We start from the raw sequence: 26,616 nt of genomic DNA, 5'->3' as shown, positions 1-26,616 counted from the left end.
CTATGTCTGAGCACATAGTGCCCTCAGGCGAGGCATTGCTTAATGTCCCCAGGTTTCTGCCTCTGTAAAACTGGAAACACTAACGACCGACACCCAGCCGGTTCCTGGAAAGATTGGTGGTCCTCTTCTCCCAGGTGGGTCCTGGGAACTGAACTGTCCCTTCCTTCCTATTACCTTTGCCCCTGCTGCGAGGTCACCTGCTGAGCAGGTTGTGACCTTGGAGTCCTGGCTTCTTGGCTCTGCCACTGGAACCTTGGCGAGTGACTCAACCTCTGCGTGAAGACCTGTTGGAGACTCTGGCCACCTGAGTCAAGGGTCACCAGAGACTTCAGCAAGCTCTGTCACCTCAGATGACTCTCCACCCCACAAGCTCGCTGCCAGGTCAGGTGACCCAAGTCCCACAATGAAACTGGTACAGAGCGGGAACTTAAAAGAGAGGAAGGGTGACTGACACCAGGAGAGAGGCACAGTATGAGGTCATGGCTAAGGCAGCTTGGGACCCTAGCACTATCATCTCTCAACAGCATGGCCCTGAGCAAGCTCAGTTACTTCATCATGCCTTGATTTCCTCATAGGCCTGACTGGCACCATCTTGGATTGGATCGTGGCTCAACACATTCAGATCTTTCCAGCACCTACCTACTGGCCTGTGAGTACACATGGGACTGGTATAGTACCACATGCCTTTAAATCCCAACACTCAGTAAGTGGAGGCAGGAGATCAGGAGTTGAAGGTCACTCTGGACTATATAGCAAGTTCCAGACTAGCCTAGGCTCCAAAAAAGTGTCAAAGGGTAGGGGCACTGCCGTGCAAAGAACAAAAACTGAACACTGTGTGAGCTGGTCTTGGGCAGAGTGTGGGGCTGGAACTGTTTCTGCAAGAGGAAGGATTGCAAGGTGTGATGACTCAGGCCTTTAATCCAGCAAAGAATTGGAGGCAGGAGGATTGGGAGTACGGGGCCAGGCCTAGAATAAGTAGGTGAGGTCAGCACAAGTTATAAGAGAGCCCGACTCAAACTAAAAAAGCCAAAAACCGGGTGGGGTGGCACATGCCTTTAAACCCTCGGGAGGCAGAGGCAAGTGGATCTCTGTGAGTTCAAGACCAGCCTGGTCTACAGATTAGTTCCAGGATAGCCAAAGTTACAGAGAAATCCTGTCTCAAATCCAGCCAACCAAACAAAAAACAAAAAAAGCCAAACAAGGACTGATAAGGTAAGCTGGAAGAAATACAGTGGTACCTACTAGTTGTCCAATGACCTCAGCAAGCATCAGGGCTAGAGAAGGTAAGGGGGTGCTGGCGGTTTAGGGAGCAGGGACAATGGAGAAGTCATCATCGGAGTTTGAAGGTCAGGGGTGGTAGATCAGGTTGGCAACTTTTCTGCCTAGCTGCTGTTGTATTGGTGGGCGCACGGAGCTCTGGTATTCAGGTATCCAGCCTGTCCTGCACAGAGTTCACCGAAATTTGTTGACCGGTTTTGCAGCAGGAGCAGGGGGAATTAGGAAGGGCTGGTTAGATGAAGGTCTGGGTGCACCTACTTCTCACCCACTGAGCCTGTTTTATGACTCAAGTGAGGTGTTCTTGTGTTTGAACTCTTGGACAAATCGTTTCTCATGGGTCAATTGCTGGGGTTCATATAGCACGGGCTCAGGAAATCCAGGTTTCATTTCTTCTCTCTGGTTCGTCGTCACCTGAGGGCTGGGAAGGATGGGAAAGCTCCCCCAGAGGGGGATAGCGGGATAGGGACGGGAATGCACTCTCAGGACTTGGGAGTAAGCGGAGGTTTTTATCTGCACCGCTATGCAGTGTTGTGTTGGTTCTCCAACTCCGTGTTTACGCGGGGCTGGGTGGTAGAACCCCTCCGCCGGCAAGCACGAGTACCCGGTAATCTGGGGACAGGGTACCGAGGACTCGGCGGGCTGCCGTGGCTCCTCCCGGAAGAGCAGAGGACACGGAGCTCGGCGCACGTGGACGGCGTGCTGCTCTGCGGTTCCGGTCACCAAGCTTGTCCCGCGGAGCTCCGTGACAGGGCGGACCGGCAGCCGGTGGAGGGAGGGACTGCGTGCAGATTCCCCACGCCGAACCCGGCAGGAGGCGGGCAGTGTGACAGCGACTCACGCTCGTGCCACGCGCACGCAGAGGGTGCCCCGCACCCACGCTCCTCGGACGGGACGCGCCACGCTCCACCCGTCCAGCCCGCCCAGTCCCACCGCGCGGCCTCGGGGGGGGGGGGGGGGGGGGGAGAAACAGCCGGGAGGCGTGGCCTGCGGGGAGCCCGCCCCTTTGATGTGCGCCGGCGCCGCGGTGATTGGCTGGGCGCTTGTGACGTGCGGGGACTGCGGTGGGCCCGGGTGCTGCGGCAGCCGCAGCGCCCGCCGCGGCTCGAGCTCCGGCTCCCCGGCATTTAAAGGGGACGCGGCGGCGGCCCCAGGGATGGGGGGCAGGTGGAAGGGACGGAACAGAAGCAGATCATCCACGGTCCCTCGGGACAGGAGGGACGCGTGAGCCGGAGCTCAGAAATCCGGGGGTGGATAAGACCGCGTTCCCCCAATTCCCGTAAGCACCCCTTGCTCCATCTCGCCTCCAAATCCCTTAACTAGCCCCCTTCCCACTACTTTCACTCCAAACTCAACCGGGACGGACAGCGCAGCCGCCGCTGCCCCGCTTGAGTCCTGGGCTTCGGGAGGATCGCGATCTCAATGTTGGGGTGGGGGCCGTGTAGAGTTTGAGGGTGTTTTAGGCGCTTGGTGGTGGGGCAACCTCTGGGGCAGAGAACTGAGCCCCCTTCTCTCCCAGGTTCATGGTGCCCAGTGTCCCTTCATCTCCGGGGACTGTCGTTGCTCCCCGCCACCCACAAGTCCTCCTTCTCCCCGAGCTGCGCACCCCCCGCCCGCATTAGAGCGAAGTGCCCGCCAGCTGGGGGTGTGCCAGAGTGCCTGCTTTCCAGTCACCTCTAAAAATATCTCTCCTGCTACCCCACCGGCAGCTGCCATCATCTCCCTGCCCCTACCCAGTGAAGATCAAACTCTACTTGTCTACCCAGGCAGGGGACCCCAAAGGCGACGCCTAGTCCCAGATTCCTCACTGGCACCAGGGCATAGATCATTACTCCCTAGCTAGCTAGAACAGGGACCATTACGGAGTCTCTGTAGCAAACGGGGAGGTTCAGATAGTTTGTCCACGAGGCAATAGAGACCCCTGAGTTCTAGTCCTGTTTTTGATGCTGTGTGATGCCCATGATGTTAGCTGAACCTCTCTGGGTCTCTTCCCCTCCCCCCTTTAAAGGGTTAATGAACAAGAAAGAGGTTTGTGAAGTTGGGAGTGTTAGGGGCAGAAATCCCAGCTTAATTGTCGGATCTGATTCCTAGTGATAGACATTTATTCTTCAAGCAGAAGGGGGTTGTTACCGTGATATTTCTGAAGTCTTCACCCCCATTCTCAGCCTGCATGTTTCTTGTGGAAAACTCCCCAAACTTTCCTATGGGCTCTATCCTCTCCCCCATTAGGAGAATTTTTAAGCTTAGAGATTAAGCCAACACACACGCACACCTGTCCCACCTTCCCACAGACTTAAGAGTATTTGTGTCAACGGAGGGAGGGTGCAGGCTGGGAGCCTGTGATCTATGGAATCAGGGCCACAAACGTTGATCTTAGATGGGACTAGAAAAGAACCACCTTCTGCCCCAGAAAAATCTGCCTGCTCTCCCTGCCCTAGCATGCTGAAGAAACTTGGATTCTGTCCCTTTCTCCACAAGGGGCTCTGCTGGCCACATAGGTTTTGGGTTTTTTGTTTGTTTTTAGGTTTTGTTTGGGTTTTGTTTTTGTTTTTTTGAGACGGTTTCTCCATGTAGTCCTGGGGTCCTGGCTGTCCTGGAACTCACTATGTAGACCAGTCTGGCCTCAAGCTCAGAGATCCTCCTGTCTCTGCCTCCTGAGTGCTGGGATTAAAGGTGTGTGCCACCACCACCTGGCTCACCACACAGGATTGTATCATCATACAAACCTGTCAGAAGTGAGTGACTTTTGTGTGTGGTTGTTTTGAAACAGGAACTTTTTGTGCAGTTCAGTCTGGTCTTGAACTCAGATTCTCCTGCATCACCAGGCCAGGCAACTGCCCGTGGCCTTTTCAAACCTCATGAAGCCAAATAATAACTAGATATATGTAGGGATGGGGTTTCACTGTGAGGCTGCCTTAGTCTATGGGGAGAAACACAGGATGCCTGGCTGTCTACACAGCAGAAAGAAAAAGAAACAAGATTACCAGGAGAGGCAGTGCTGGATTCTAATCCCAGCTCTTGGGAAGCAGAGGCAGGCAGATCTGCATTCAAGGCCAGTCTGGTCTACATAGAGAGTTGCAGACCAGCCAGGGTTAGGTAGTGGGACCCTGTCTCAAAAACAAAATTGAAGATTTCCATAAATGCTCACTAGTATTAGGTAAAAACATAACTGTGTCTATGACTATGAGACATGAGCAGTTTTGAGTATAAGATTACTATAGTTTTTTTAAAAGGAAGACAGGCAAGTAACTCACCATCCCCTCTCCCCCAAGAGATGAAAATTTATCTTAGCAGGGCAGGGTGTTTATTACGTGTACTCAGTCCCTGTACTCAGGAGCCTGAGTTCAAGTCCATATTGGACAACCCTGTCTCAAAATTAAAAACAAAAACAAAATACTGGATTAAGGGTGTGCTGTAAAGATACCGTTAAAGAACTGTGGTCAATCGTGATTATGGAAAGGAGGGAGGGAAGGGAGAGACAGAATGAGAGAAAAGAAAGCTGGTCTATGTGGCTGCTGGTAAGCGGTTTGTATCTTTCTTTGTATCTGCCCCTTGCTCCTCTCCACGTCTGATGCTGTCCCTCTCTTTGAGACTGCTTTTTACAATGGGTGTGGCACCTCTGACCTTTCTCCTCTTATTCTTGTCCTGGGACGAAGGTTATATCAGCCAGGATTCCGTGACAGGCACCGTGACAGTTCCCCTAATATCCTTTGCATGCCGTTCCCTTATCCCATCCCCTTCTTCCACTATCTCAGCAGGATTTGAATCTGAATTTCCCAGGACGCTGCCACTTTTTAGCCCTCTTCCAATTACTAGCTATGAGGTGGGGGGCTGGTGTCACTGAAAGTTACTTCCAGTCTCTGATGAAAATCTTTGCTGTGAGAAAGCCAGGGTAGCCAGTGACTCATCTCTATAAGGACGGTTCCAGAGTCTGTGTCCCCCTGGTCCTTCCCTAGTTTATTCTCTCCGCTGCTCTTGAATGGTCAGGGAGCGTCACCTTGCCAGGCAGGGTTAACCGTGCTACCTGTTGTAGCCACTAGAGGGCAGCAACCAGCCAGATCTTTGCCCATCTTTTCTCTGTTCTTTCCAATTCCAAGCTATATCTAAGTTTAAGGGGCTGACCTCTCTCTAGTCTCTCAGTCCGGGGGTGGAGAGGTAGGGGAGTAGGGAGGCACCGGAAGCCGTAGATGGTCTCTTGTGTAGCTGCACTGATGAAGGCCCCAATCAAAAGATCAGACCCGGCCACCTAAACTCAGCCTGTCCTGTTGCTGAGACCCCTGAACAAGGTAGTGCCAGAAGTAAGTCTCATATCTCATGTAGAGCCCAAGGCTCTCAGCCTCTAAAAAGTGGTGAAAGCATTTGTGAGCCAAGGGCCACATTGCTTAAACAGTACAGCCTCTAGGAAGTGAGTTAATCCCTGTTCTCTGCCTTCGTGGGTCCCATGAACCATGAATGCGATTGGAAATAAAGGTGATTGGTAAACTATGACATGCCCTGCTCGTGTGGGGGTAAAGGTCATACTGGAGAAAGAAGCCCTGGACCAGCCTCTGAGGTGTGGTTTTGAAAAGTCTCAGCCACTTTTTGAGCAAGTCCCTTAGCCTGTCTGGATCTGCAGGAATGCTCCTTGTCACCTCTCTGATGAGTGAGTCTGGGAACTGGCCGGGGGCGTTAAAAGCAAGGAGCATGGCCTGAGTGTGCTTTTAAGATCTTGCTCTTGCTGAGAACCTGGGAATGGCTCGTGTGCTTGATGGAACAGAGTCAGGTGGCCATAAGTGGCGAAAGGGACGCCAGGGAGCCACTTTGTTTTGAGACAGTGTCTCTCTACATATCCCTGGCTGTCCTGGAACCACTCTGTAGATCAGGCTGGCCTCCCACTCAAGAGATGCGCCTGCTTCTGCCTCCCCTCCCAAATGCTGAGACTGATGAAGATGCAACAACCTACTCCAAATGGACAGGTGTGGCCTTTTGTGGGATTTATTTGGTTTTCTGTTTGTTTTCCCAGGAGTTCTGGATGATAGCTTGAGAACAGCCAAGTTTCTAGAGGTGGAGCCCAGGATAATTTAGGGACAATGAGCGGGTGTTTTCCAGCTGTTGGCCTGCGGTGCCTGTCTAGGGTAAGTGGGGTCCTTCAGGATGAGGCCTCAAGCCCCATCTTTTCCACCCAGAGCTAGGAGGAGCCCCTTCCAGTCCCTTTTAGATTTGCCCTCTCCACTGGTGCCCTCTCCACTGGTGAATCCCTGGACATTTCCCTGGTGTAGGTCCTGGTGCCACTGACACTCCCACAGGTTGATGGTTAACTCCAGGCGACTACAGGGGGGATAAAGAGGAAGGGACAGTTCTCTTAGGGAGTCAGGGAGCCATGTTCCAGTCCCAGCTCTGAAATGACTTAAACCGTGGTTGTCTTACAAAGCCATGGGAAAGAATAGTGGGGGAGGGCTTGGGATGTAGCTGTTCTCTCAGCGCTGGGAGGATCATGAGTTCAAGTTCATTCTCAGCTACACAGCAAGTTTGAGGTCAGCCTGAGCTACCTGAGACCCTCTCTTTAAAAAGAAAGAAGTGGGTGCTAGCATGTGACAGCAAACCAGGTTCCATGTGGGCGAGTTGGGACAGGAAGCCTAGGCAGAGAGGCTTCTGTCTAGGATGGTGGATACTGGTCACTCTGCCCCTCTCATACAGCTGCTGGCAAACAAAGGCATCAGGGGGTGTAGATGGGGGCTCCTGCTGTGTCCGTGTGGTGTGCTTGTCTTTCCTTGTGCCCCAGTACTCACCTTGTACCCCCATCCTTTCTCATGCTGTTCCCCCTTTGCCCAAAGTCTCGCTTCCTTGAGCTCTTATTCCAGTAGTCTATCCCTCCCCCCCCACTTCCTCCCAAACAATCCCCTCCAGCTAGCTGCCAGTCCCTTCCTCCCTCTGCCTTTTTAGCCACTGCTGCTCTCTTTCCTTTCCCCTACCTGTCTCCCAGGTATGCCGTGGCCTGGCGAGGGGGGCTCCCACCTCCCTAAGCCCCATTGCTTCTCCTGCTGCCTGCTTGCTTCGGACTCTGGCAGAAACCCCACCCGCTGACACGTTCTTCCCAGGGAATTGGCAAGTGATTAGTGATGAGCCCTACAACTCCTTGGAGGAGCTATGTCTCATTCCTAGCCCCCTGCCCAGTGCCATCTGGCTGGAAACTCCCAAAGAGCCTCTATGGGTCTTGTGTGGTCTGCATACTTACCTGGTAATTTCAAGGGTTAAAATCTAATTCTCTGGCTAGGACCTAGGAGGGTCCAGAACCTGGCCTCCCAAGCCCTTAGCCCTTATAGCTGACATCTAGGCCCCGGGGAAGACCTCATTGCCCACCTGCCTTGGTGATGCCAAAGGCTTTTCCTAGAGACTAGCTGCTCCATTAGACCTCGATGCCACAAAGGGAAAGGAGGTTGCTCCCCCAGGCACATGAATGATTGATTCTCTCTGCTTCTACTCTCTGCTGAGTTAGAGCAGTGGATTGCCACACAGGCCACCAGAAGTCTCCAACCTAGTTAAGGAATGACTCCTCCCTCTTCCTAAGCTGACTTTGCTAAGCCCTAGGGACCCTATGAGAGCAGCAGAAATGGAAACCAAGCAAGTCTTTGGCTTCAAGACTAGTATGACCCCGCTTGCGTCAGCCCCCGCACGATTAAGTGAGAGACAGGCAAGGGACGGCGGGGTGTGGGCCATCCATTGGTTCCGTCTCCAACTTAACCAGCCTTGGGTCCTCCTCAGGTCTTGGATGTGCCAGCGACCCTGGCTGTGGCCCGCTAATCAGGCTCTCCCCGGCCGGCTCCCGCCGCGCCGCCTCTCGTTTGCCCCTTCCTCCTGCTCCTCTTCCCCCTGCTCCCAGGACGGCAGGATGGCTGCGCCCGGCGCGCCTCGCTTCCTCCTGACCTTCGACTTCGACGAGACCATCGTGGACGAAAACAGCGACGACTCGATCGTGCGCGCTGCGCCAGGTCAACAGCTACCTGAGAGCCTGCGTGCCACCTACCGCGAAGGCTACTACAATGAGTACATGCAACGCGTCTTCAAGTACCTGGGTGAGCAGGGTGTACGGCCCCGGGACCTGCGTGCTGTCTACGAGACCATCCCCCTGTCGCCAGGCATGGGTGATTTGCTGCAGTTCATAGCCAAGCAGGGCTCCTGCTTCGAGGTTATTCTCATTTCGGATGCCAACACCTTCGGCGTGGAGAGTGCCCTGCGTGCCGCTGGCCACCACAGCTTATTCCGCCGCATCCTCAGCAACCCGTCCGGGCCGGACGCGCGGGGACTGCTAACACTGCGGCCCTTCCACACGCACAACTGCTCCCGCTGCCCCGCCAACATGTGCAAGCACAAGGTGCTCAGTGAATACCTGCGTGAGCGGGCCCGCGACGGCGTGCACTTCGAGCGCCTCTTCTACGTGGGTGACGGTGCAAATGACTTCTGCCCCATGGGGCTGCTGGCGGGCGGGGACGTAGCCTTCCCGCGCCGCGGCTACCCCATGCACCGCCTCATCCAAGAGGCACAAAAGGCCGATCCCAGTTCCTTCCGCGCTCACGTGGTGCCCTGGGAAACAGCCACCGATGTGCGCCAACATCTACAACAGGTGCTGAAGATGTGTTGAAGACCATCGCCTGCAAGGGGTGCCCGGGAGAACCGGCAGAGCGGAGACAGGACTGGGAATTGGTTAAGACCACCTGGTTTTACTTCTTCCCCCTCGCTTTGCTACGCTCCTCTGGGCAGTTTTGGAATTTTGTTCTCTTGTGGGCTGAGAGCGGAGGTTAAGAGCCGTCCCTATCTATGCAGTTATCATAGTTCGGCTGCCTCCCCTCCAGGGAGTGGTGAGCACGCCTTGGAAGGCAGGCAGTGTCCCTCGAACTGAGAGAAAGGGGCTCCTGGCAGTTGGGAGAAGGAACATCTCCCACTTCTTTAGCTGCTGCTTCAGCTGGGCTGCGTGACCTCCCCTACGCAGTCTTCTCTCAGAAGGACTCAGGATCCCCCAATTCGCATGCCAGCACCAGGTTCCTCTTGCAGACCCATGATGCTCTAGGAAGACAGCACCTAAGCATCCTTGATCTTGCTTCAGCCACCGCAATCCGACACTACTGCTGCGCTGGCTGCGCCTGGCTTCCTCACCCCCCCTCCTCCGTCCCCGCCAACGCCAGTTACCCCCAAAGGAAGAAAAGGCCAGAGGTAGCAGCCGCCTCCTGCTGATGGAACGAGGTAGAACCAACCAATGACCTCGGAGAGTGTGACAGATCCTCTCACTCCGTCCTCAACTACCGCAGCAAGAAACTAGGGACTTCACCAAAGTCGTCCTCCGCATCCCCCTCCGCCCTTATGGAACAGAAAGCCATGTTTTTAAAGCAGAGTCAGGGAAACCCAAGCCCCTCCCCTTCTCTGGTGTTTCAGACCTATAAAGGAGGTGAAGGGGGTCCAAGTGATTCATCTCTTGCGCACGAGGGGCGAGAATGGTGCCCTTTGCTCTCAGCCACATTTAAGTGGGGGAGGCTCGAGGAGCAAGAGGGGAAAGAAGCCGTGAACGGCTGCCTGGGACGTCAGGTCTAGCGGGAACAGGAAAAGGGGCTGAGATGGAGGAAAAACGGTCCTTCTGGGTCCTTCTGTAGGGCTCTACTGTGTTCTAGAGCTTACTCCCTTTCCTTCACAGCCCCCTGGCCCTCTAGCCCCGCGGGGCAAGTATCAGGAGGTCAGCAGTTTTATTCAGAGCTGGCAATTTGCTCTTCATGAGCTAGGGGTCCTCTGGGCAAGATGCCTGAAATCCGTGGCTTTTAGTTTCTTGGTTTTTTTTTGTGGGTTCCCCCCCCCATCTGCTGCAATCTCCTGGGTACCACCTCTCTCTAGCCCACCCCACACACACACACACACACTGCTGTGTGGAGCAGGGACTGAACTCAGTTCACAGTCCAAGAGGTAGACAGGTCCTTAGTCCAGCCTTGACTGTGGCGCTGGCTTCTTGGGACTCAGGAGGCCCACTGAGGCAGTGCTGGGTTGGTGCAGGGACAGATCTGGCTGTCAGGAGCTGGGCTCCACATAGTTCCCAGGGAAGAATCCAGTGCCCTCTGAGCTGACCCCTTCACACCAGCCATCCGAGTAGCGGCGCGTGACACAGATGACGGTGCCTTCAGAGAAGGAGAGCTCATTGTCCTTCTGACGGGTGTATGGGTATAGTGATACCACTGCAGGGGCAGGAAAGGAGATCTTGTGAGGTGTGCCCTCTGCTCCCCCCATCACGGGGAGCTCCTGAACCTTCACAGCCCCCCCTCCCCCAGCTCAGGCCAGCTGCTCTTTTCCTAGCCGGCTTCAGACCCCGGTTCATCGGAAATGAAGGGGATAAGAGACAAAAATAGGGTCACCTCTTGGCAGGGAGAGCCAATGCCTCTGGGATGAAGAGTGGAGGTCAGAGCCACAGAGGCCAGAAACGTGGCAATAGATTCTGGTGCCTCTCAGTCCCCAGAGTACAGTACCTTTCTCCAAGTAGGCTGCAGGGACCCAGCTGGGTTCTTCTGGTCCAAAACCCGGTGGCGGAGGAGGCAGTAGTCCCAGGTCATCCCCTTCTAGAGCTGGAGGTGGGGGCAGGGGTAACTCTGCAGCTGGGAAGAAGAAAAGATGGGGGGGGGGGAGGAACACAGGTGGATCCTTAGGATCTGAGTGTCATCACACCAACAATGCCTCCAGCCCATTGGTGAGGCTTGGAAGTACTCAGCACAGGGTAGGCAGACCCTGCTGGGCAACCCTTAGGCAGATTGGTTAAGCCGGTAAAGATCCTTGCAAAGTTAACTTTGAATGAGACGCTTCAAATCACAGGGCACTGATTCCTCTGAGGTTCCTGAGGAGCACAGGGCTGGCGTTCAAAAGGATCTCAAGGTGGGGGTGGAAGAAGTGGGCATTTCTCACCTGCAGGGGCCTGGGACACCTCCAGCGGGGGAGGTGGCAAGAAGACCTCAGCAGAGACTGGGGGAGGCGGGGTTGCAGGTGCTGGAGGTGGAGGCGGGGTTGCAGATGCTGCCTGCCCCTTGGACAGGGGGATCCCACTGGCACCTTCGGCGCTGCTAAAGACCAGAGCATGGCGCAGATGACGGAAGCCTTTTGACTCAGCGTCCCTAAGGGACCCCTTCAGCCCAAAATCTGGCCTCAAATTATTTTCCTTATCCGGTGGTCCTTAGTTTTCTCAACCCCAGAGGTCTGGCAGGAGGCCCCTTCTAAAAATCCACCTTCCGTCTACCCACCCATTAGACTCAAGCAAGGGCTTACCCCGCCGAGGTCAAGGAAGAGACAGAGGAGGCAGCCGAGAGCTTGCCGTCGGGCACGACTGGGAGCTGCACGGGCTCGGGGATCCGGGGTGGTCTCCTGGGGAGAAGTAGGGTGGCATGAGGAGGGAGGGAAGTCTGTTGAGCAGAAGTGGGGTTAAGAAAGGGTCGTGGAAGGGGAAGCTGGGCGCCAGGCTCAGGAGCACCAAGGCGCCAGGCGCTGCGGGCAAGGGGTAGGGGAGCAGTTAAGAACCGCAAGGGGCCGAGCAGGCCTGGTAGGAGTGGCTTTGAGGTCTCACCCCAGAGTGGCGGAGGCAGGTGTAGCGGGCGCCTTGATGCTCTTGCGAGACAGGGTCCCGGTCCGAGACAGCTGCGTGCTCAAGTCCTAGAGGGGGTAGGGTTGACATCTGAGGCAAGGGGAACAATCCTCACCCTCAACCCTAAGAAGAATTGGGGGAGGGCAAACTGGGAGGGCTAGCCAGACTCAGTTCCTACTTCCACTTCCCAGCACTCCTCCCGCCCAACCCCCCACCCCAGACACGGGTGCCATTGCCTGAGCCACAGGACCTTTAAGTCTGCAGCAGGTTCCACAAAGCCGCCCCACAGAAAGAAACCCGCAGCACAGACTCTCGTCAGAGGGCCACTTCCTCTGCGTAGCCACAGTTACTGAATGGACCTTTGCACCCCCACACTGTCTCAGATCCGCAAGGATCTGTGTCGCTTGGTGGTCCTTAACCAATAGGACGTCTGCTCCAGCAAAAGCAGAGGAGACGCCTGGAGCGGGGAGACACATCTCACAGAACTGTCCCACTCAACGCTTCCATAAACATAAAGAACTGACCCTCCCAAATTCAAGGCAGAGGGAGGGCAGAACCCAAGACACTTAGGAGAGTCGACAATAGAGGGGCAACTCCCAACGCAAGAGAAACTTCGGGACTCCCCCCAGGATGAGCATCTGGGGCCCATGTTCTCTCACCCAGCCCCCCACTAGAGACAAGACAAAGGGAACTTGAGGCATAAAGGATAGGGTGGAGGCTGGGCATACAGTTCAGGGGTGGAGCTTATGCTGGGTTTATAGCAGACCTGGGTTCCATCCACAGCACCATCGAAAGGAAAAAGGAAAAAAAGGATGTTGGACAACAGAAAGAATTCACGGGACCTGGGAACTGAAGGAACTTGTTCTTCATTCTCCCCCCTGGGGGCTGCCATCATATCAAGCGGTTAAGACCCAGGAAAGTTTCTAATCTAATCTGATAGGTAGCAGTGGTGACAATGAGCTATGTCCCCTCCACCAAGCCAGCTTTCTGTTGCTGCCTCCTGTCCCTACCACCAGCATTCTGGGGTGACTTCTTAGAGTCGTGACCTCAAACCCCCAGACAGAGGAAGTTGCTGTTCTCATGTGGCTGAGAAGTGGTTCTCATGCATGTCCTGACACCCTCCCTTCCCCCTCTTCCCCTTCACACACACACACACCCAGTACCCTTGGGTGGGGGGCAGGGACAGCTCGTGACCTTTGCAAGCTGAGTGAGTACAGGGCGGAGGGCAGCTAGGGACCTTTGGAGGGTGAGGCGCTTAGGCCGTGACTCCTGGCCAAATGGAAGCTGGAGAAAGGAAGGGGTTGTGAGATAATGCAAGAACTCAGAAAGAAGCCAGGAGGGAGCCGCATGGCAGGAGAGGGTGGGCAGTGGGGAAGAGCAAAGTTCCCCTTACCTTGACGCCATGGCCAATGTCATCCAAGCAGCTGAAGTTGAGGGGTTTTCTATAGTAGGGGGTGAGGGACGGTAGGCTCTCAGGAGGGATGACCTTCTGGCTAGGAGGCAGCCGCAGGACAGTAGCTAGGGTGCCAATCTCCCTTCTGGCCACCTTTTCCATATGCATGTTCACCATCTGCATGACAGAGTTGGGAGGTGATGGTGAGGGGCAGCCTCCAGCACCATTCCCTCTAAGAGAGGGAGACACCTTGCAGTCAGGAGGCAGAGGCAGACAGAGCTCTGTGAGTTCAAGATCAGCTTGATCTATATGATGAGTTCTAGGCCAGCCAAGACTGCATAGTGAGACCCTGTCTCAAGATAAAGAAAGGAGGAGGAAAGAATGGGGACCCGGGGAAGTAGGGAAATCTAGAGAAAGCCAGTTTTGTCCCTGTGGCCATACAGCAACTGGGCAAAGAGTAGCAGAGGATGGAGCCACTTTGGAGCAACTTCCTGGTAGAAGAGAATGAGGGTTATTATTAGCTGTGCGGGAAACAGAAGAAAAGAGAAAAACATCCCTGGGGGTGCTGGGAAGGGATTGAAGGACAGGGCAGCCTTTGGAGCAGGAGGGCATAGCGTGAGGTGGCAGAGACCTGCAACTAAATCATCCCCCCCCCCTTTAGGGGACAAATATGTGAATTAACTTCCTCTTGGAATGTTCCCTCAGGCCTTGAGGGATGGGATCTTGGGTCTTCAGGAGGAAGAGGAAGACACACCCCATACACTTGCCCCTTGGGGAAGTGTGGTTAGACCCAAAGCATAACTTGGCTAATGCATGTGCCTTGTGGGGTCAAGAATCCAGGAAGGAAGGCTGAGAGTATTTATGAGCCAAGGGCAGGGACTCCCTGGGACTGAAGATGGGCTTGCCTAGCCTGCGTGCGGGACACTTAATAATCATTCGATGAAAACAGGATGATGGCCTTTAGTCTCTCCTGCTCTCTGCAGGTTCTGTGAGCTGCAGATAAGGCTTTTAGATATCAAGGGCAATACAGAGAGAGAGAGAGAGAGAGAGAGAGAGAGAGAGAGAGAGAGAGAGACCGCTTTCAGAGAACTTTGCACCTAATGAGGTAGCAAGGACCCCACAAAGACACAGTCATGACGGAGGTCTCCAGAGTTCAGACACTGCCAACATTCTATAGTCAAGTTGGCGGTATTTGGCTAAGGAGAAAAGCAAGAGACTTTTGTTGTAGAGAACATTTTAGTGGGACTGAAGAGCTGGGGCTGAAGGGGGGTCCCTTCCCAGACCCTTACCTGGCTCAGTGTGCTCATCTTGGCCTCTACCTGCCGCAGGGAAGCAACCTGAAGGTCCAGCATTCGCAGAGTGTTCCCAGCCAGGTTACCCACTTGGTAGGCCACACTGGCCAGGGCCTGGGTGGTGAAAGCCATGGTCTCTTCTAATGCCTTCCGCTTGTCTGTGGCCTGAAATACACACAGCCTTGGCCTGAGACCAGCACATTCCACTGCTTCCGAGGCAAGGTCTGGTGGGACCAGAAGAGAGTCTAAGGTGAGAGCTCAGCTTGGAGAATTGCTGCAGTTCTCAGATGCTTGAGGTAGCTTCCGGAAGGATGATGTTGCAGTAAGGGACATCAGGAAAATGAGTCTGGAGCCTGAGAGCATTGGCTGTAGGGATGGGGGAGGAGTCCTCTCCTCCAAGAGTTAAGGTGAGGCCTGAGTTGAGAGGCTGGGACCCTACTGCCTACCTCAGCAAGTGCCTCTTTGCAGGCTGGATGGTGAGGAGCAGAGAGGAAAGGGGGAGGTGATGCTGGCCTGAGGAGTCATAACTAAATTTAAAAAGCTACCAACCAACATCACACCCTTACCCTAAACCTGAAAACCAATCTCCTTGGAGTGAGGCTGGGAGTCTGTCTAGAGTCCCTAGCTGACCCTGAACTTTTCAGTCCCAATCCCTGAACTTTTAGTCCCAATCCGCAGGCAGATGTGTGGGAACTTAGTCAAGGACTCCAGAATCAAATGACTGCATTCTCTCCTTCCCTCTGACAGCTTTCTAATATGCTTTTTTTCTTTCTTTCTTTCTTTTTTTTTTTTTTTTTGACAGGGTTTCATGTAGTTAGTATAGGCCTCAAACTCTCTGTGCAACCAAGATTGGCCTCAAACTCCTGATTCTCCTGTCTCTGTCTCCGAAATGTTAGAATTATTGTTCCTACTTGGGGGCCTTTGTTTGTTTATTTGCTTGTTTTGTCCTTTCTTTCTTTCTTTCTTTCTTTCTTTCTTTCTTTCTTTCTTTCTTTCTTTCTTTTTTCCTTTCTTTCTTGTTTTTTGAGACAGGGTTTCTCTGTAGCTTTGGAGCCTGTCCTGGAACTAGCTCTTGTAGACCAGGCTGGCCTCGAACTCACAGAGATCCACCTGCCTCTGCCTCCCCAGTGCTGGGATTAAAGGCTTGCGCCACCAGCACCCAGCGGTGTTTGTGCTTCTTAGTGTTCTTTTCACTAGATGGATGATTCCAGCTTCTCCACTCTTCTCGCCACCCTAAACTTGTACCCTGCTCACCTTTCTTATCATACTTACCCCGGTCTTCTTTTTTCTCCCTTCACCACACCCCCCAGGCAGATAGCACCGTGAAAACAGAGAGCTGGCTCATTACATCCTGGGGTCTCTGCTGACACAGTCCCCAACATACAGGAGAGAGTAAATAAATACGTGTTTGTTGACTGGCAGGTGGAAGGGGAAGCCAAGGCTAGCTGAGCGGTTTCTTATTCTACGCCAGACACTGGCCGGTGTCACACTGCCAGCCGGTGGGAAAGAGGTGGCCAGAGAGTGGCTTAAAAGACCTTTTTTTGGTTCCAGACCAGACTTGGGTGGGCTGGGTAAACCTTCTTGGGTCTCTTGGTTCCCCAAACAGCTTCCTCCTTCCCCATTGATCATGAGCTGGCTGCAGCTGGTCCCTCTCAGGGGTGGGGGGCGGGCAGAGATGAGGTAAATTAGAAGAGGCAGTGTACTGACAGGCAAGGAGGTATACCCTATGGCCTCCTGGCTTGAAATTTTGTGTATGCCACAGGCCCTGTCACCGGAACTACCAGAGCTGTGTCCTCACTGAGCTCCAGAGTCTTCTCCTGTAGCCTGAACTGGAACCTTCTGGAAAATCCATGCCATGGTCCTCCCCTCCCCACTTTTCTATTCTGACAGCAGGAAACCGATGTTCATTTGTGCGCCTATTTGCATGTCATCTGCATATGCAATAACATTTACATTTCATCAACATATGTCACCCAAAGCCTTGAACAGGCAGAGAAGCTAGAAAGGATTATAGGCCTTGTTCTAGATCTTTGTTTAAAGGGTGAGAAGAAAGGGCTCCTCTGCTCCTGGAAAGTTCCCTCCCCAGCAGGGCACATGGACTTAACGACCCAAACAAGAAGTGTCTGTCTGGGTCCAGCTCTGGGTACCTCCAGCCCAGATGTTTCTAACCTCTCTAGCTTTGATCTTGGCCCACAGTTAGGTCTGGAGGAGCAAGGATCTGGGACCCTTCATCTAAGTTGAGCATTTGTCATGCAAATGACCCTGTTATACCCTCAGTCAACCCTGACTGAGAACCCTACACTCTCTGCTTGCTGCTATTCCCCACGGGCTTCTGACATCTGGTTAGTGGGGGAAGGATGGGATGGAGATCTTATTAAAGATACCACCCAAAGCTTTCTTCTGTAGACAGGCAGGGATAGTCATTGATTGTGTGGTCTGGGAGTCAGAGCTCTGCACAAAGGAATCCGGGGATTCCAGCCCGGGTCAGGGCTTCTGATACGCTGAGAGTGTTTGCCAAGGCTGTCATCTCCAAAGAGTGGGTTCCATCACTACTGGAACGGTAACAGCAGCGGGTGATGGGCCCTCGGCAAATGCTTCGGCACCTTGTTCCACGTGATACTTCTAATCCACGCCAGAGAAGCAACTCCACCCACCCCCAAATAGTAGCACAGGCCTGTAATTCCAGTCTTCTGGGGCTGCAGCAGACAAGTCATGAATTCAAGGCCAGCCTGAGCTATAGCGTGAGAACAGCGGGACAGGAAGGAAGGAAGAGAGAGAGAGAGAGAGAGAGAGAGAGAGAGAGAGAGAGGGAAACAAAGAGAGAAAGATCAATGGGAAACTTACCATAGATTCCTAAGTCAATAGGTGGAAGACCAAGGACTCAGCCTTGTGGCTTCAGATCCTACATACACACCAATTGTACAGCTGGGACTGGGCCCACCAGAAGCATTGTCCCTGCCAAGGGAGCGTGCCTAAGTGCTAGAGGGGGTGCAGAGCTGGTTTAGAAACCACATGCCACCTCATCTACGGGCGGGTCACTCAGCATCACACACACACCAAAATGACACAGAAGCACTGTGGTCTACAGGGGTTAGCAACTGGACTCTGAGTTAGAATTCTGGCTGCTTTTTTGTTTGGGGTTCTGGTTTGTTGATTTGATCTCCTTGAGGTAGTGTCTTGCTCTGTCATCCTGATTGACTTGGGCTCACTTATGTAGAGACTATAAGGCAGGTCTTACGCTTTGGAGATCCCCCTGCTGTAGTCACCCAAGTGCTGAGATCACAGGTAAGGGCACCACAGCCAACTACAATTCTGAGTTTGAATCCTGCCCCATTGACTATCTTGGAGGCTTTTGGAAATACAATTTAACCCTTTCCAAACCTCAGCTTCCTCTTTGTGAAGCAGGACTGGTACTCACCCCACAGGACTGGGGTAGGGGCAGAAGGAGGCTGTGGGAGGTACGGAGAAAACTTAGTTACCATTGCCTCTTCTAGGTCTGCCATTTCCCACAAGTGTTTGCTCCCTTTTCCTTTCCAGCCCCCTTACTATAGGATGAGGCCCCTCCTGTTGTGTCACAGTTTGGCCAGGGGTGAGAGGTCACAGACTTAGTCTGTCACTCTTACTAGAGCAGAGGAAACCGAGGACAGTGCAGATAAACTGTCCCAAGTCATACACTGTATCAGACAGGCAGAAGGATGGAGAGAAAGGAGTTCAGGTGAGCAGGCAGAGAGCCCACACTCGCTCTGCTAGTCTCGAGCCGGGTGACCCTAGACAAGTCACTTCCCACCCCAATGGCTCCTTGCACATTTCTAAACCCAGAATTCTAGCCGTTGTTGTCTCACAAGGTGACTCTGAGGACAGACAAAAGACCAGGTGGGCAGTCACTCGGACCCCTGCCCCACTTCCTTCCCCTGGAACCAATGCAATGGAACCAGCAGGAGATCAGCAAGGCTACTCCAGGGTAGACTGGGGCTTAGCTCAGCAGAAAAGCACTTCCCAGCCAGTCCTGGGCGCCCTTCGCAATGCAACTGGAACAAAATGACAAGACACAAACAACAGCCAGGTGAGGTGGTGGGAGCCTTGTAAACCCAGCGCTGAGGGACGCCTGAGACAGGAGGGCTTGCCTGAGCTACAGAGAACTGAAGAACAGCCTGGGCCATACAGTGAAACCCTGTCTCAAAAACCCCAGCTAAATAAAAATTTTAGACTACTCTGTAGTGCCTCCTTCCCTCCTCACTTCTCAGCAGCCCGACTGTAAGTCCCAGATCTCTTCTCTCATCCTGATCTGCTCTGACTCTCCTGTTCCCCCTCAAACATCAAGGAACAAACTGTGTGTGTGTGTGTGTGTGTGTGTGTGTGTGTGTGTGTTTGTGTGTGTGGTTTCCTGACGACCCCACTAAAGCCAGCCTGCAGATGGTACCAGCACCTGTGAGAGGAGAGGGTCTTGTAGGTCTTTGTAAGAGTCGAGCTGGAGCAAGGTGGGAGAGCAGAGTGTATGGACCCTGATGTGTAGACATCTTCTACCCCGAGGTTATGTCAGAGAGACCAAGGGCGGTGGTGGCACTTGGGAAACGGAGATGATGCTGCCGCCTGAAGACGGCTCAGCCAAGGCAAGGGCAGACACCTGTCAGATGACCCTGACAGCGGGACTGGGCTGCAAGTCCCTTCCAGGGGTGCATTAGTGTGCGCTCCCTCCACTTACCTGCTCGTAGTTGTCCTCACAGTAGTTGGCCACCCGCAGCAGGGCGCTGTGGTTGCCCCGAAGAGCCTCCCGGCCCGTGGGGATGTCAAACTCCTGCAGCTGCTGCAGCTCCGCCATGGCTCGGGCCTCGGTGGGGTTCCCTGGGGAGCCTGCTGGTTTTGAGCCTCACCCTGCCCCTGATTGGCCGCTCTGCCTTCCCTCCCTCTCACTGCTTTTGGTTTCCTCTGCGTGAGAGACCCAAACCTGCCTGCAAAGGGTAGGCATGCTCATTCCGGGACTAGAGGAAGTCAGACCCTGGGTCCCGGGCCTGGGCCTCTCTGTCCCCCTGCTCAGGAGAAGGGGGAAGCCAGGGGTCTGTTTTGGGGGCTCAGCCTCCCAATCTCACCAGGCAAAGGAAGCCAAGGTCAGGGCATCTGTGATTGCTCCCTGGTCCTGAAGAGGAAGCTAGCCGATGGGGGGATGGGGTAACAGAGACAGGAGGAAGGGGCTGGCCTGCGATGGGGGGTTGGATTTTCCACTCATGGGAGAGGGGAGGAAAGGGCAGAGGGTGGGGGCTTCCTTGGGAAGCTTGGGGATGAGTCACCAAGGGATGGGGGAGTGGAGGGTGGATGGGATATGGAGATAAGTCACACAGGGCGGGTGGCGGCGGGGCTGGCAGTGCAGCAACAATGGAAAACAGCCCATGCAGCAGCAAGAAGTATCAGGGTTAGACACCAGGAAGACATGTCTAGAGTTCCTGGAGAACTGTGGGCAAGCCTGTGAAGGGTCAGGTAGGAAGTCCCGTGACCCATGTTTTGTGCCTGCTGTGGGTAGGAGAAGATGAAGTGGACCCAATGAGAAGTATGAGGAACTCAGATGAGCAACAGGGAGGCCCTGGTTGTGGGATAACACCATCTAGATGGATGTGTGGGATTTGAGGCATCATTGGTGGACAGAGTGCTGAGTGGGGCTCGTTGTATTAACGAGGCCTTTAGATGGGTTGATGTTCTGTCCTAAACTTGAATTCTTGGGGCACCCAGCTGTGAGTGGGACTTGATCCTGGGGCAAAGATGGCCTCCTACAGCCCCTCCCCCTCCCAGTTTGTCATCCTCCCGGCAGAAGAGGAACCCTCACACTGACCGCATTGGTTCCTTAACATTCCCTCAAGAGATCACTTGCCATTGGACAAATGTCAGCCAGAGCAGGAGCTCGGCTCTGAGACATGTCACAGTCGTCAGGTAGCCCTGGGAGAGGCAGGGGAAAGAGCAGGTTGTAGGTGAGTGTTGGGAGCTGAAGACAAGGGAGTCCCACACGCCAGGGAGGGCTTGAGGCCAAGAAGACAGGACATGGCATCAGGGTGATACAGGCCCTGGAGTCAAACAGTGAGCCTTGGAGGTGAGGGTATGTTTTTATGGAGCAAATGAAGACTGAGCCCAGAGACCCTTGTAAGGTGAAATTATGGAGCCCCCTAATGGAAGACACAGAGCTTCTGGATCCGTTTGGGGAGAAACAGGCTTAGAGCAGGCTCTGTGATGGAGAAAGACAGGCAAGGGGAACATGTGGGCTGAGGGAGGCTGTGAGGCGGGCATGGCGTGGCGGGACCCTCACACGGGCATGGCGTGGTGGGAGTCACCAAAGGAGAGCCGCTGATGCAGTCCAGGGGCCTACAATGGAGTGGCCTGTTTTTCCCTTTGTGGGTGGAATGCCAGTGTCTGCGGCGGCAGAGTGAAGAACTGGGCGGACCAGGACTCACCCCCCTGAGCCCATGATCAGCTTAGGCATTAGCGATTAGGCTTGGCTGACCATCTGCTTTATCTGAAGATTTCCAGCTGATGAGGCCCCAGGAGGTTCAAACACCTTCGTGTCTGGTCCTGGACTGCTGATCTGGAGAGAGTGCTAGCAGGTAAGGAGGCTTTGGGGGCACCGGTCTGGGATCTAGTCTTAGTTAGCTAAGGTTAAGCACCAGGCTGGTTCTCCTGGTTACCATGACGTGATGATGGTAATGATACCATTGTCAGAAATAGAAATAGGAAATGTGCCCTGGCTGTTTTGTGCCAGACAGTCTGACAATGTTTCCCATGCACTATTTTCTCATTTATTGCATGTGCATGAGTGTTTTGCCTGCATGTCTATATGTGCGTCACATGCATGCCTGGTTCTTCCAGAGGTCAGAAGCGGGCATTGGATCCCCCTGGAACTAGGGTTATGGATGGTTGTGAGCCACCAGGTGGGTGCTGGGAATTGAATCCTTGTCCTCTGCGACAGCAAGAAGTGCTCTAAGATGCCGAGCCGTCTCTCCAGCAACTGCCATGCATTGTTTTCTTAGTTCTCACAGTAATTAATAGTGGGGTTAGGGATGTAGATCAGTTGATAGGATTCTTGCCTAGCGTGCTCGAAGCCAGGTTCCATTCTCAGCAGCACACCCTCCAGGTGCTGAGGTGCTTGCCTCTAATCCCAGAACTCAGGAGGTAGAGGCAGAAGAGAAGGATCAGGAATTCAAAGTCATCCTCAGCTACAAAGAGAGTTTGAGGCCAGCCTGGGCTACATGAGACGCTGTCTCAAATAAATAAATAAATAAATAAATAAATAAATAAATAAATAAAATCAATATTACTATTAGTATCCTCATTTGCTGATGGAGAAACTAAGATTCAGAAAAGCCAAGGGACTTGTCTTAGGTCATACAAGGAGGGAGCAGCAGAGCTGGGGTCACAGCTGGCCTCTGGCTGACCTTACTACCAGGCATATTGTCCCTTGCCAGGCATACTGATTGTCCCTCCTCAGGAGACAAAGCATCTCCCATTCACTCTTTGTCCCAAATTTCCCCACTTAAACTCCATTTTCCCCTTCCTTTTCTGTTTCCCCCTTAGAAAGGTTCTTTTCCCAAGGGCAAAGACTGAGCTATCCCAATCTGACTGATCACTTCTCCTAAGCCTTTGTTTAGACAGAACAAAGGGTGGAGGGAAATGTTAGCCAATGAGGGACCTTGACTGGGGGGTGTGGTCAGGAAGAGTGTGGAACTGGAAGCCTGGAGGGGAAGTGCTGATGACTGCCGGATCCTGTCAGGACACAGCTCTCCCTCTAGGGCAGGATGGCTCAGGATCTCAGTGAGAAAGAGCTGCTGAGGATGGAGGTGGAGCAGCTGAAGAAGGAAGTGAAGAACCCTCGCGATCCGGTGAGCCGCCAGTCACGCCTCCTCTCCGCTTCTTTTTCTCTTTCTTTTGGGAATTCAGAGGAGACACTAGGCCCAGGACTTATCTCTGGACTTGGGTGGGATCCAGAAGACAGCTGGGGTCCCCCTCACATTCCTGGGCACAGAGGAGAGGCTAAGGGCTCTGGGGAGCCCAGTGTGTCCAGCCCTGTCTCCAGGCTGTGCTGGCCATGCATCCCGTCAAGGGACTCACCCTCCTGCCCGCCTCTCTCTGCCACCTTCTTCCTCTTTGACCTCAGCCCTACCCTACCATTTTTCTGAGATTGCCAAGTCGTAGATTACAAGACACAAACGAAAGCTGTGACCATGTTTTGTCATCTTACAGATTTCCAAGACAGGAAAGGAAATCAAGAACTATGTTCAGGCCCAAGCAGGGGCTGACCCTCTGCTCCAAGGCATCCCAGAAGACAAGAATCCCTTCAAGGAGAGAGGCACTTGTGTGATAAGCTGATGGCCCAGAACACCCCCCCCCTTCCTGTCCCTCCTCAGCCAGGCCCAACCCAGCCACCAATGTTTACCTCCTCTTAGACTTAAAATGAGTAAAGATGCTGAAGAAAAAATACACACCGAGTCAATTCTCAATCTGCTTCCCACCCTGTCCTCCAACTGCCTTCTCCACCTTCCTGCCTTTGCTTATGGTAGGGCAAGGGGTAGAGGGACAGAGGGAGGGGCCGCCACTGGGCGATGTGGCCAGGAAGAATGTAGAGTTGGAGGTACAGAGGATGACACCACTTGGAGAACGTTTTACAGCTGAGCAGGTGGCCCGCAATGCCCTGAGACCCCAGAGGGCATTCACTCCTCCTAGAAGGGCCCCACCCCTGACCTTTCTTCTTCTCCTCCTCCAAGTAGTTTGGGCTAAAGATTGGGATGAGGGCTCCCCTGCCCCATGCCCTATCCCGATATCCTCTTCCTGGTTATTTAAAGCACAGCATGGGGAGGAAGCTCAGATGGCAGAGTGCTTGCCTGACATGCAGGAGACCCAGGGTTCTATCCCAGCACCACATAAACCAGGCCTGGCGCCTTGTCTGGTGTCAGCACTAGGGAGTTAGTTAGAGGCAGAAAGGTCAGAAATTCAAGGTCATACTTACTACATCGGAAGTTTGAAGCCATTCTAGGCTAGATAGGACCCTGCCTCAAAAAAAGAAACAAAATAAGAAGCAAAACAAACAAACAAACAAAAAAAAACTACATTAGCTGGGGTGGCCTGAAGACAGAGAAAGGTTTTGGAGGGTCTTGATTACATGGTTTATTTAACGTACTGAGTGTTTGTTGTGTGTTAGTGTGTTAGGTAGTACAGCCAGAAGCATGAGCAAGACTAGTTGGTCCTTATTTTCATGGAATTTGGCAGAGAAAACCTGAAGAGCTTGCAGAGACAAGGGCCATGCAGAAACACACAGCAGACGCAGGTTCAGGGCAGTGAAGAAGGTCAAGGTGACCACCAACAAAAGGACACAGCATAAAGGGGGTGAAGCAAAGAGAGATCGTGATAACGACTTGAAAGGTCTCTCTCTCTCTCTCTCTCTCTCTCTCTCTGTGTGTGTGTGTGTGTGTGTGTGTGTGTGTGAGAGAGAGAGAGAGAGAGAGAGAGAGAAAGAGAAAGAGAGAGAGAGAGAGAGAGAGAGAGAGAACTCTGGTTAAGAGTGAGTGCTGTTCTTGAAGAGGACTGTTGCTTCTGGCCTCCAGGGATGAGCATGTACACGCACACACACACACACACACACACACACAATATTAAAAATAACACATATACACAATTAAAAATAGATAGTAAGCAAAATATAAAGAAAAAGTTTAGAAAAATTGCTTCCGTGATTTAGGCATAGTGGCACATGCCTATAGTCTCAAGAACAGGGAAGCAGAGGGAAGAAGATCACAAATTCAAGTCCAGCATGGGCTAAATAGTACACTCCAGGCTAGCCTGAGCTATTCAGGGAAACCCTGTCTAAGAAGAAAGGAATTTTCTTCTTTCCCTTAGGGGTAAACAGAAGCTGAGGAAGGTATTTAAGCATCCAAGGGACTGGCTCAGTTAACACAAGATCAGCCAGGTCCTGCTCAGGCCTGAGAATAAAATCACAGCACAACTCTGAGGCCTTGTTAGCCAGGAGCTCTTGTCTGAAAGAATCATAGACCAGCATTCATGGTACAGAGTACTCCTTGAAATATAAGAGAGGTTTATGGGATGCTACAGGAACCCCGAGAAGGGCTCCCTAATCCAGCTGAATGGGCACACTGAGTTCTGGGGGAGAGGATGGGAAGGGTCCCCAATTCCTAGGAGAACTGAGCGCAGAAGGCTTATGCTATGAGTAGATGAAGGTGGCACTCCCGGGAAAAAGGATATTGAAACAGAGGCACAGAAAGAAGAGAGAAAAGAACCCCGGTTTGGTGCCTAGCATGGTGGCACTGGGAAGATTGATGTAGCTTGGTTTGAGGCCAGCTTGGGACATCTAAGTGTGTGTGTGTGTGTGTGTGTGTGTGTGTGTGTAGTTTTAGTCATTGATCTATTGCTGTGAAGAGACACCATGACCAAGGCAACTCTTATGAAAAAGTAAGCCTTTAATTGGGGGCTTGCTTAGAGTTTCAGAGGTTCGTCCATTATTATCATGGTGGGGAACATAGCTGCATGTATGGTGCTGGAGCAACAGCTAAGAACTTTGTATACGTGGGCAGTAGGCAGAGAGAGACTGGGCCTGGTGTGAACTTTTGAAACCTCAAACCCTATCCCAAGTGGCACACTTCCTTCAATAAGGCTACACACTTATTCCAACAAGGCCACACCTCTTAATCCTTCTAATCCTTTCAAACAGTTCCACTCCCTGGTGACTGAGCATTCAAATTTAGGAGCCTATGGGCTATTCTCATTCAAGCTTTTTTGGTGTTATGGTCTGCTTTATTTTGAGACAGGATCTCACTATGTAGCTCTAGCTGGCCTGGAACTTGCTGCTTTGACCAAGTTGGCCTCAAACTCACAGAAATTTGTTTGCTTCTGTTTCCTGAGTGCTGGGACTAAAGGCATGCACCCTCATGCCCAGGTGAAACTGCATTTTTAAAGTTTAGATGTATTTGTTTTATGGATATGAGTATTTTGCTTGCATGTATGTGTATGTACCATGTAAATATCTATTGCCTGCAGAGGTCAGAGGAGGGCATCAGGATTCCCTGGTATCAGGGTTATAGACTCTTGTGAGCCACCATGTTGGTACTGGGAAGCAGCATGTGTCCTCTGCAAGAGCAGCAAGTGCCTTTAACTGCTGTACCATCTCTTTAGACCCAAGAACTATATATTAAATAGACCAGCAGTTAGGTGTGAGCTGAATCCAAGAGGAAGTTCCAGGTTCTTAGGATCCCCACTAGAGGTGGATTGCATGGTCAGGAGGGTCTGATTTGTTGGGCTACACGACTTTACCTGCCAAGAAGTGACTTACTGACTTTTTTTTTTCTTGTTTGTTTACTTACTGGTGGCAGAATCTAGCATAGTATCTCAGGCTGACCTTGAACTCACAGCAGCAAGTCTACCTCCATCTCCCAGGTGACAGGGGAGAACCACCACACCTAGTGGAAGTTTGTTCTTGATAAGATCGAAAGTGGAAAGAGAAGGTGGGAGAGGAAACTGAGAGGTGATTGTTCCTTCAAGGGAGAGGTGAAATAAACAACAGTGACCTTAAGTAGAAGGGGGGTGGCTTGGAGAGTTTCTTTGGGAAATAACATCTATAGATCTTGACATCTGATTGGTGGGAAGAAGAGCATGTATTTGTGAATGACAGCTGCATTAGTCCAGGTGAGCTAAAGGACTGGAACCAATAGACCATGGATACACATTATAAGGGGATTTGCTAGATTGGCTTACAGGATAAGGGACTGGGCATTCCAACAGTGTCCATCTCTATGTTAGAGAGGCTAAGAACTTTGTAGCGACTTGGTCCACAAAAGTTGGATGCCTCATTGTTGGAAGACCCGGAAGTTGTCTGGATAGTCACTAGTATTCATTTAGTCCACGCTGGAAGGCGAAAGAAGCTGGCATTCAATATCAGCAGAGGGTGGCGGGTGGCGGTAGACAATCCTCAGAAGGAAGAAGCTGAGGCAGGCGTCACTACTTTTTCCTTAGACATCTTTATATTTGGGTCACCGTTTAGAAGGTGTTAGTTGCTCTGAAGGCAAATCAGTCACCCAGTTAATACTGAACACTCT

General features: G+C 52.7%; 3 protein-coding genes and 1 long non-coding RNA gene across 19 annotated transcripts; 3 read left to right on the top strand and 1 right to left on the bottom strand.

The window, feature by feature from the left end:
* Positions 1 to 467: 467 nt before the first annotated feature.
* Phospho1 (phosphoethanolamine/phosphocholine phosphatase 1) lies at positions 468 to 9,704 on the top strand. Of its 6 annotated transcripts, XM_085695691.2 has the most exons (4): positions 2,340 to 2,554; positions 6,278 to 6,389; positions 7,238 to 7,359; positions 8,017 to 9,704. In XM_085695691.2, exons 2-4 carry the CDS (start codon positions 6,345 to 6,347, stop codon positions 8,891 to 8,893), a joined length of 1,044 nt encoding a protein of 347 aa, XP_085551817.2. In that variant the 5' UTR covers positions 2,340 to 2,554; positions 6,278 to 6,344; the 3' UTR covers positions 8,894 to 9,704. The 6 variants fall into 6 exon arrangements, with proteins under 6 accessions (XP_085551815.2, XP_085551814.2, XP_085551817.2 ...); XM_085695689.2 differs by lacking the exons at positions 2,340 to 2,554; positions 7,238 to 7,359 and adding an exon at positions 468 to 649 and having other exon boundaries at positions 8,135 to 9,704; XM_085695688.2 differs by lacking the exons at positions 2,340 to 2,554; positions 7,238 to 7,359 and adding an exon at positions 949 to 1,212 and having other exon boundaries at positions 8,135 to 9,704.
* Positions 9,705 to 9,969: 265 nt separating this feature from the next.
* On the bottom strand, positions 9,970 to 19,376 carry Abi3 (ABI family member 3). Of its 6 annotated transcripts, none has more exons than XM_048446985.3 (8): positions 19,242 to 19,376; positions 14,537 to 14,763; positions 13,248 to 13,424; positions 11,837 to 11,922; positions 11,542 to 11,637; positions 11,185 to 11,339; positions 10,755 to 10,880; positions 9,970 to 10,466 (listed from the first exon to the last, which is right to left on the bottom strand). In XM_048446985.3, exons 2-8 carry the CDS (start codon positions 14,669 to 14,671, stop codon positions 10,303 to 10,305), a joined length of 939 nt encoding a protein of 312 aa, XP_048302942.3. In that variant the 5' UTR covers positions 14,672 to 14,763; positions 19,242 to 19,376; the 3' UTR covers positions 9,970 to 10,302. The 6 variants fall into 6 exon arrangements, with proteins under 6 accessions (XP_048302942.3, XP_048302939.3, XP_085551812.2 ...); XM_048446982.3 differs by having other exon boundaries at positions 14,537 to 14,704; positions 19,242 to 19,374; XM_085695686.2 differs by having other exon boundaries at positions 9,970 to 10,409; positions 14,537 to 14,704; positions 19,242 to 19,374.
* LOC148120804 (uncharacterized) lies at positions 14,704 to 18,750 on the top strand. The gene is made up of 2 exons (XR_015738763.1): positions 14,704 to 15,931; positions 16,302 to 18,750. It is a non-coding gene; the product is annotated as an uncharacterized LOC148120804 (long non-coding RNA).
* Positions 19,377 to 19,432: 56 nt separating the features above from the next.
* On the top strand, positions 19,433 to 22,993 carry Gngt2 (G protein subunit gamma transducin 2). Of its 6 annotated transcripts, none has more exons than XM_048446997.3 (4): positions 19,433 to 19,497; positions 21,042 to 21,123; positions 22,306 to 22,395; positions 22,757 to 22,993. In XM_048446997.3, the coding sequence occupies exons 3-4, from the start codon at positions 22,312 to 22,314 to the stop codon at positions 22,880 to 22,882; spliced, it is 210 nt and encodes a 69-aa protein (XP_048302954.1). In that variant the 5' UTR covers positions 19,433 to 19,497; positions 21,042 to 21,123; positions 22,306 to 22,311; the 3' UTR covers positions 22,883 to 22,993. The 6 variants fall into 6 exon arrangements, with proteins under 6 accessions (XP_048302954.1, XP_048302949.1, XP_048302956.1 ...); XM_048446992.2 differs by lacking the exon at positions 19,433 to 19,497 and adding an exon at positions 19,510 to 19,644; XM_048446999.3 differs by lacking the exon at positions 19,433 to 19,497 and adding an exon at positions 19,867 to 20,011.
* The last annotated feature ends 3,623 nt before the right edge of the window (positions 22,994 to 26,616 follow it).

Source organism: Myodes glareolus, chromosome 9, assembly GCF_982192425.1.
Source record: "Myodes glareolus chromosome 9, mMyoGla1.1, whole genome shotgun sequence".
NCBI classification, from domain to species: domain Eukaryota; kingdom Metazoa; phylum Chordata; class Mammalia; order Rodentia; family Cricetidae; genus Myodes; species Myodes glareolus.
This window is presented reverse-complemented; position numbering and strand designations above follow the sequence as displayed.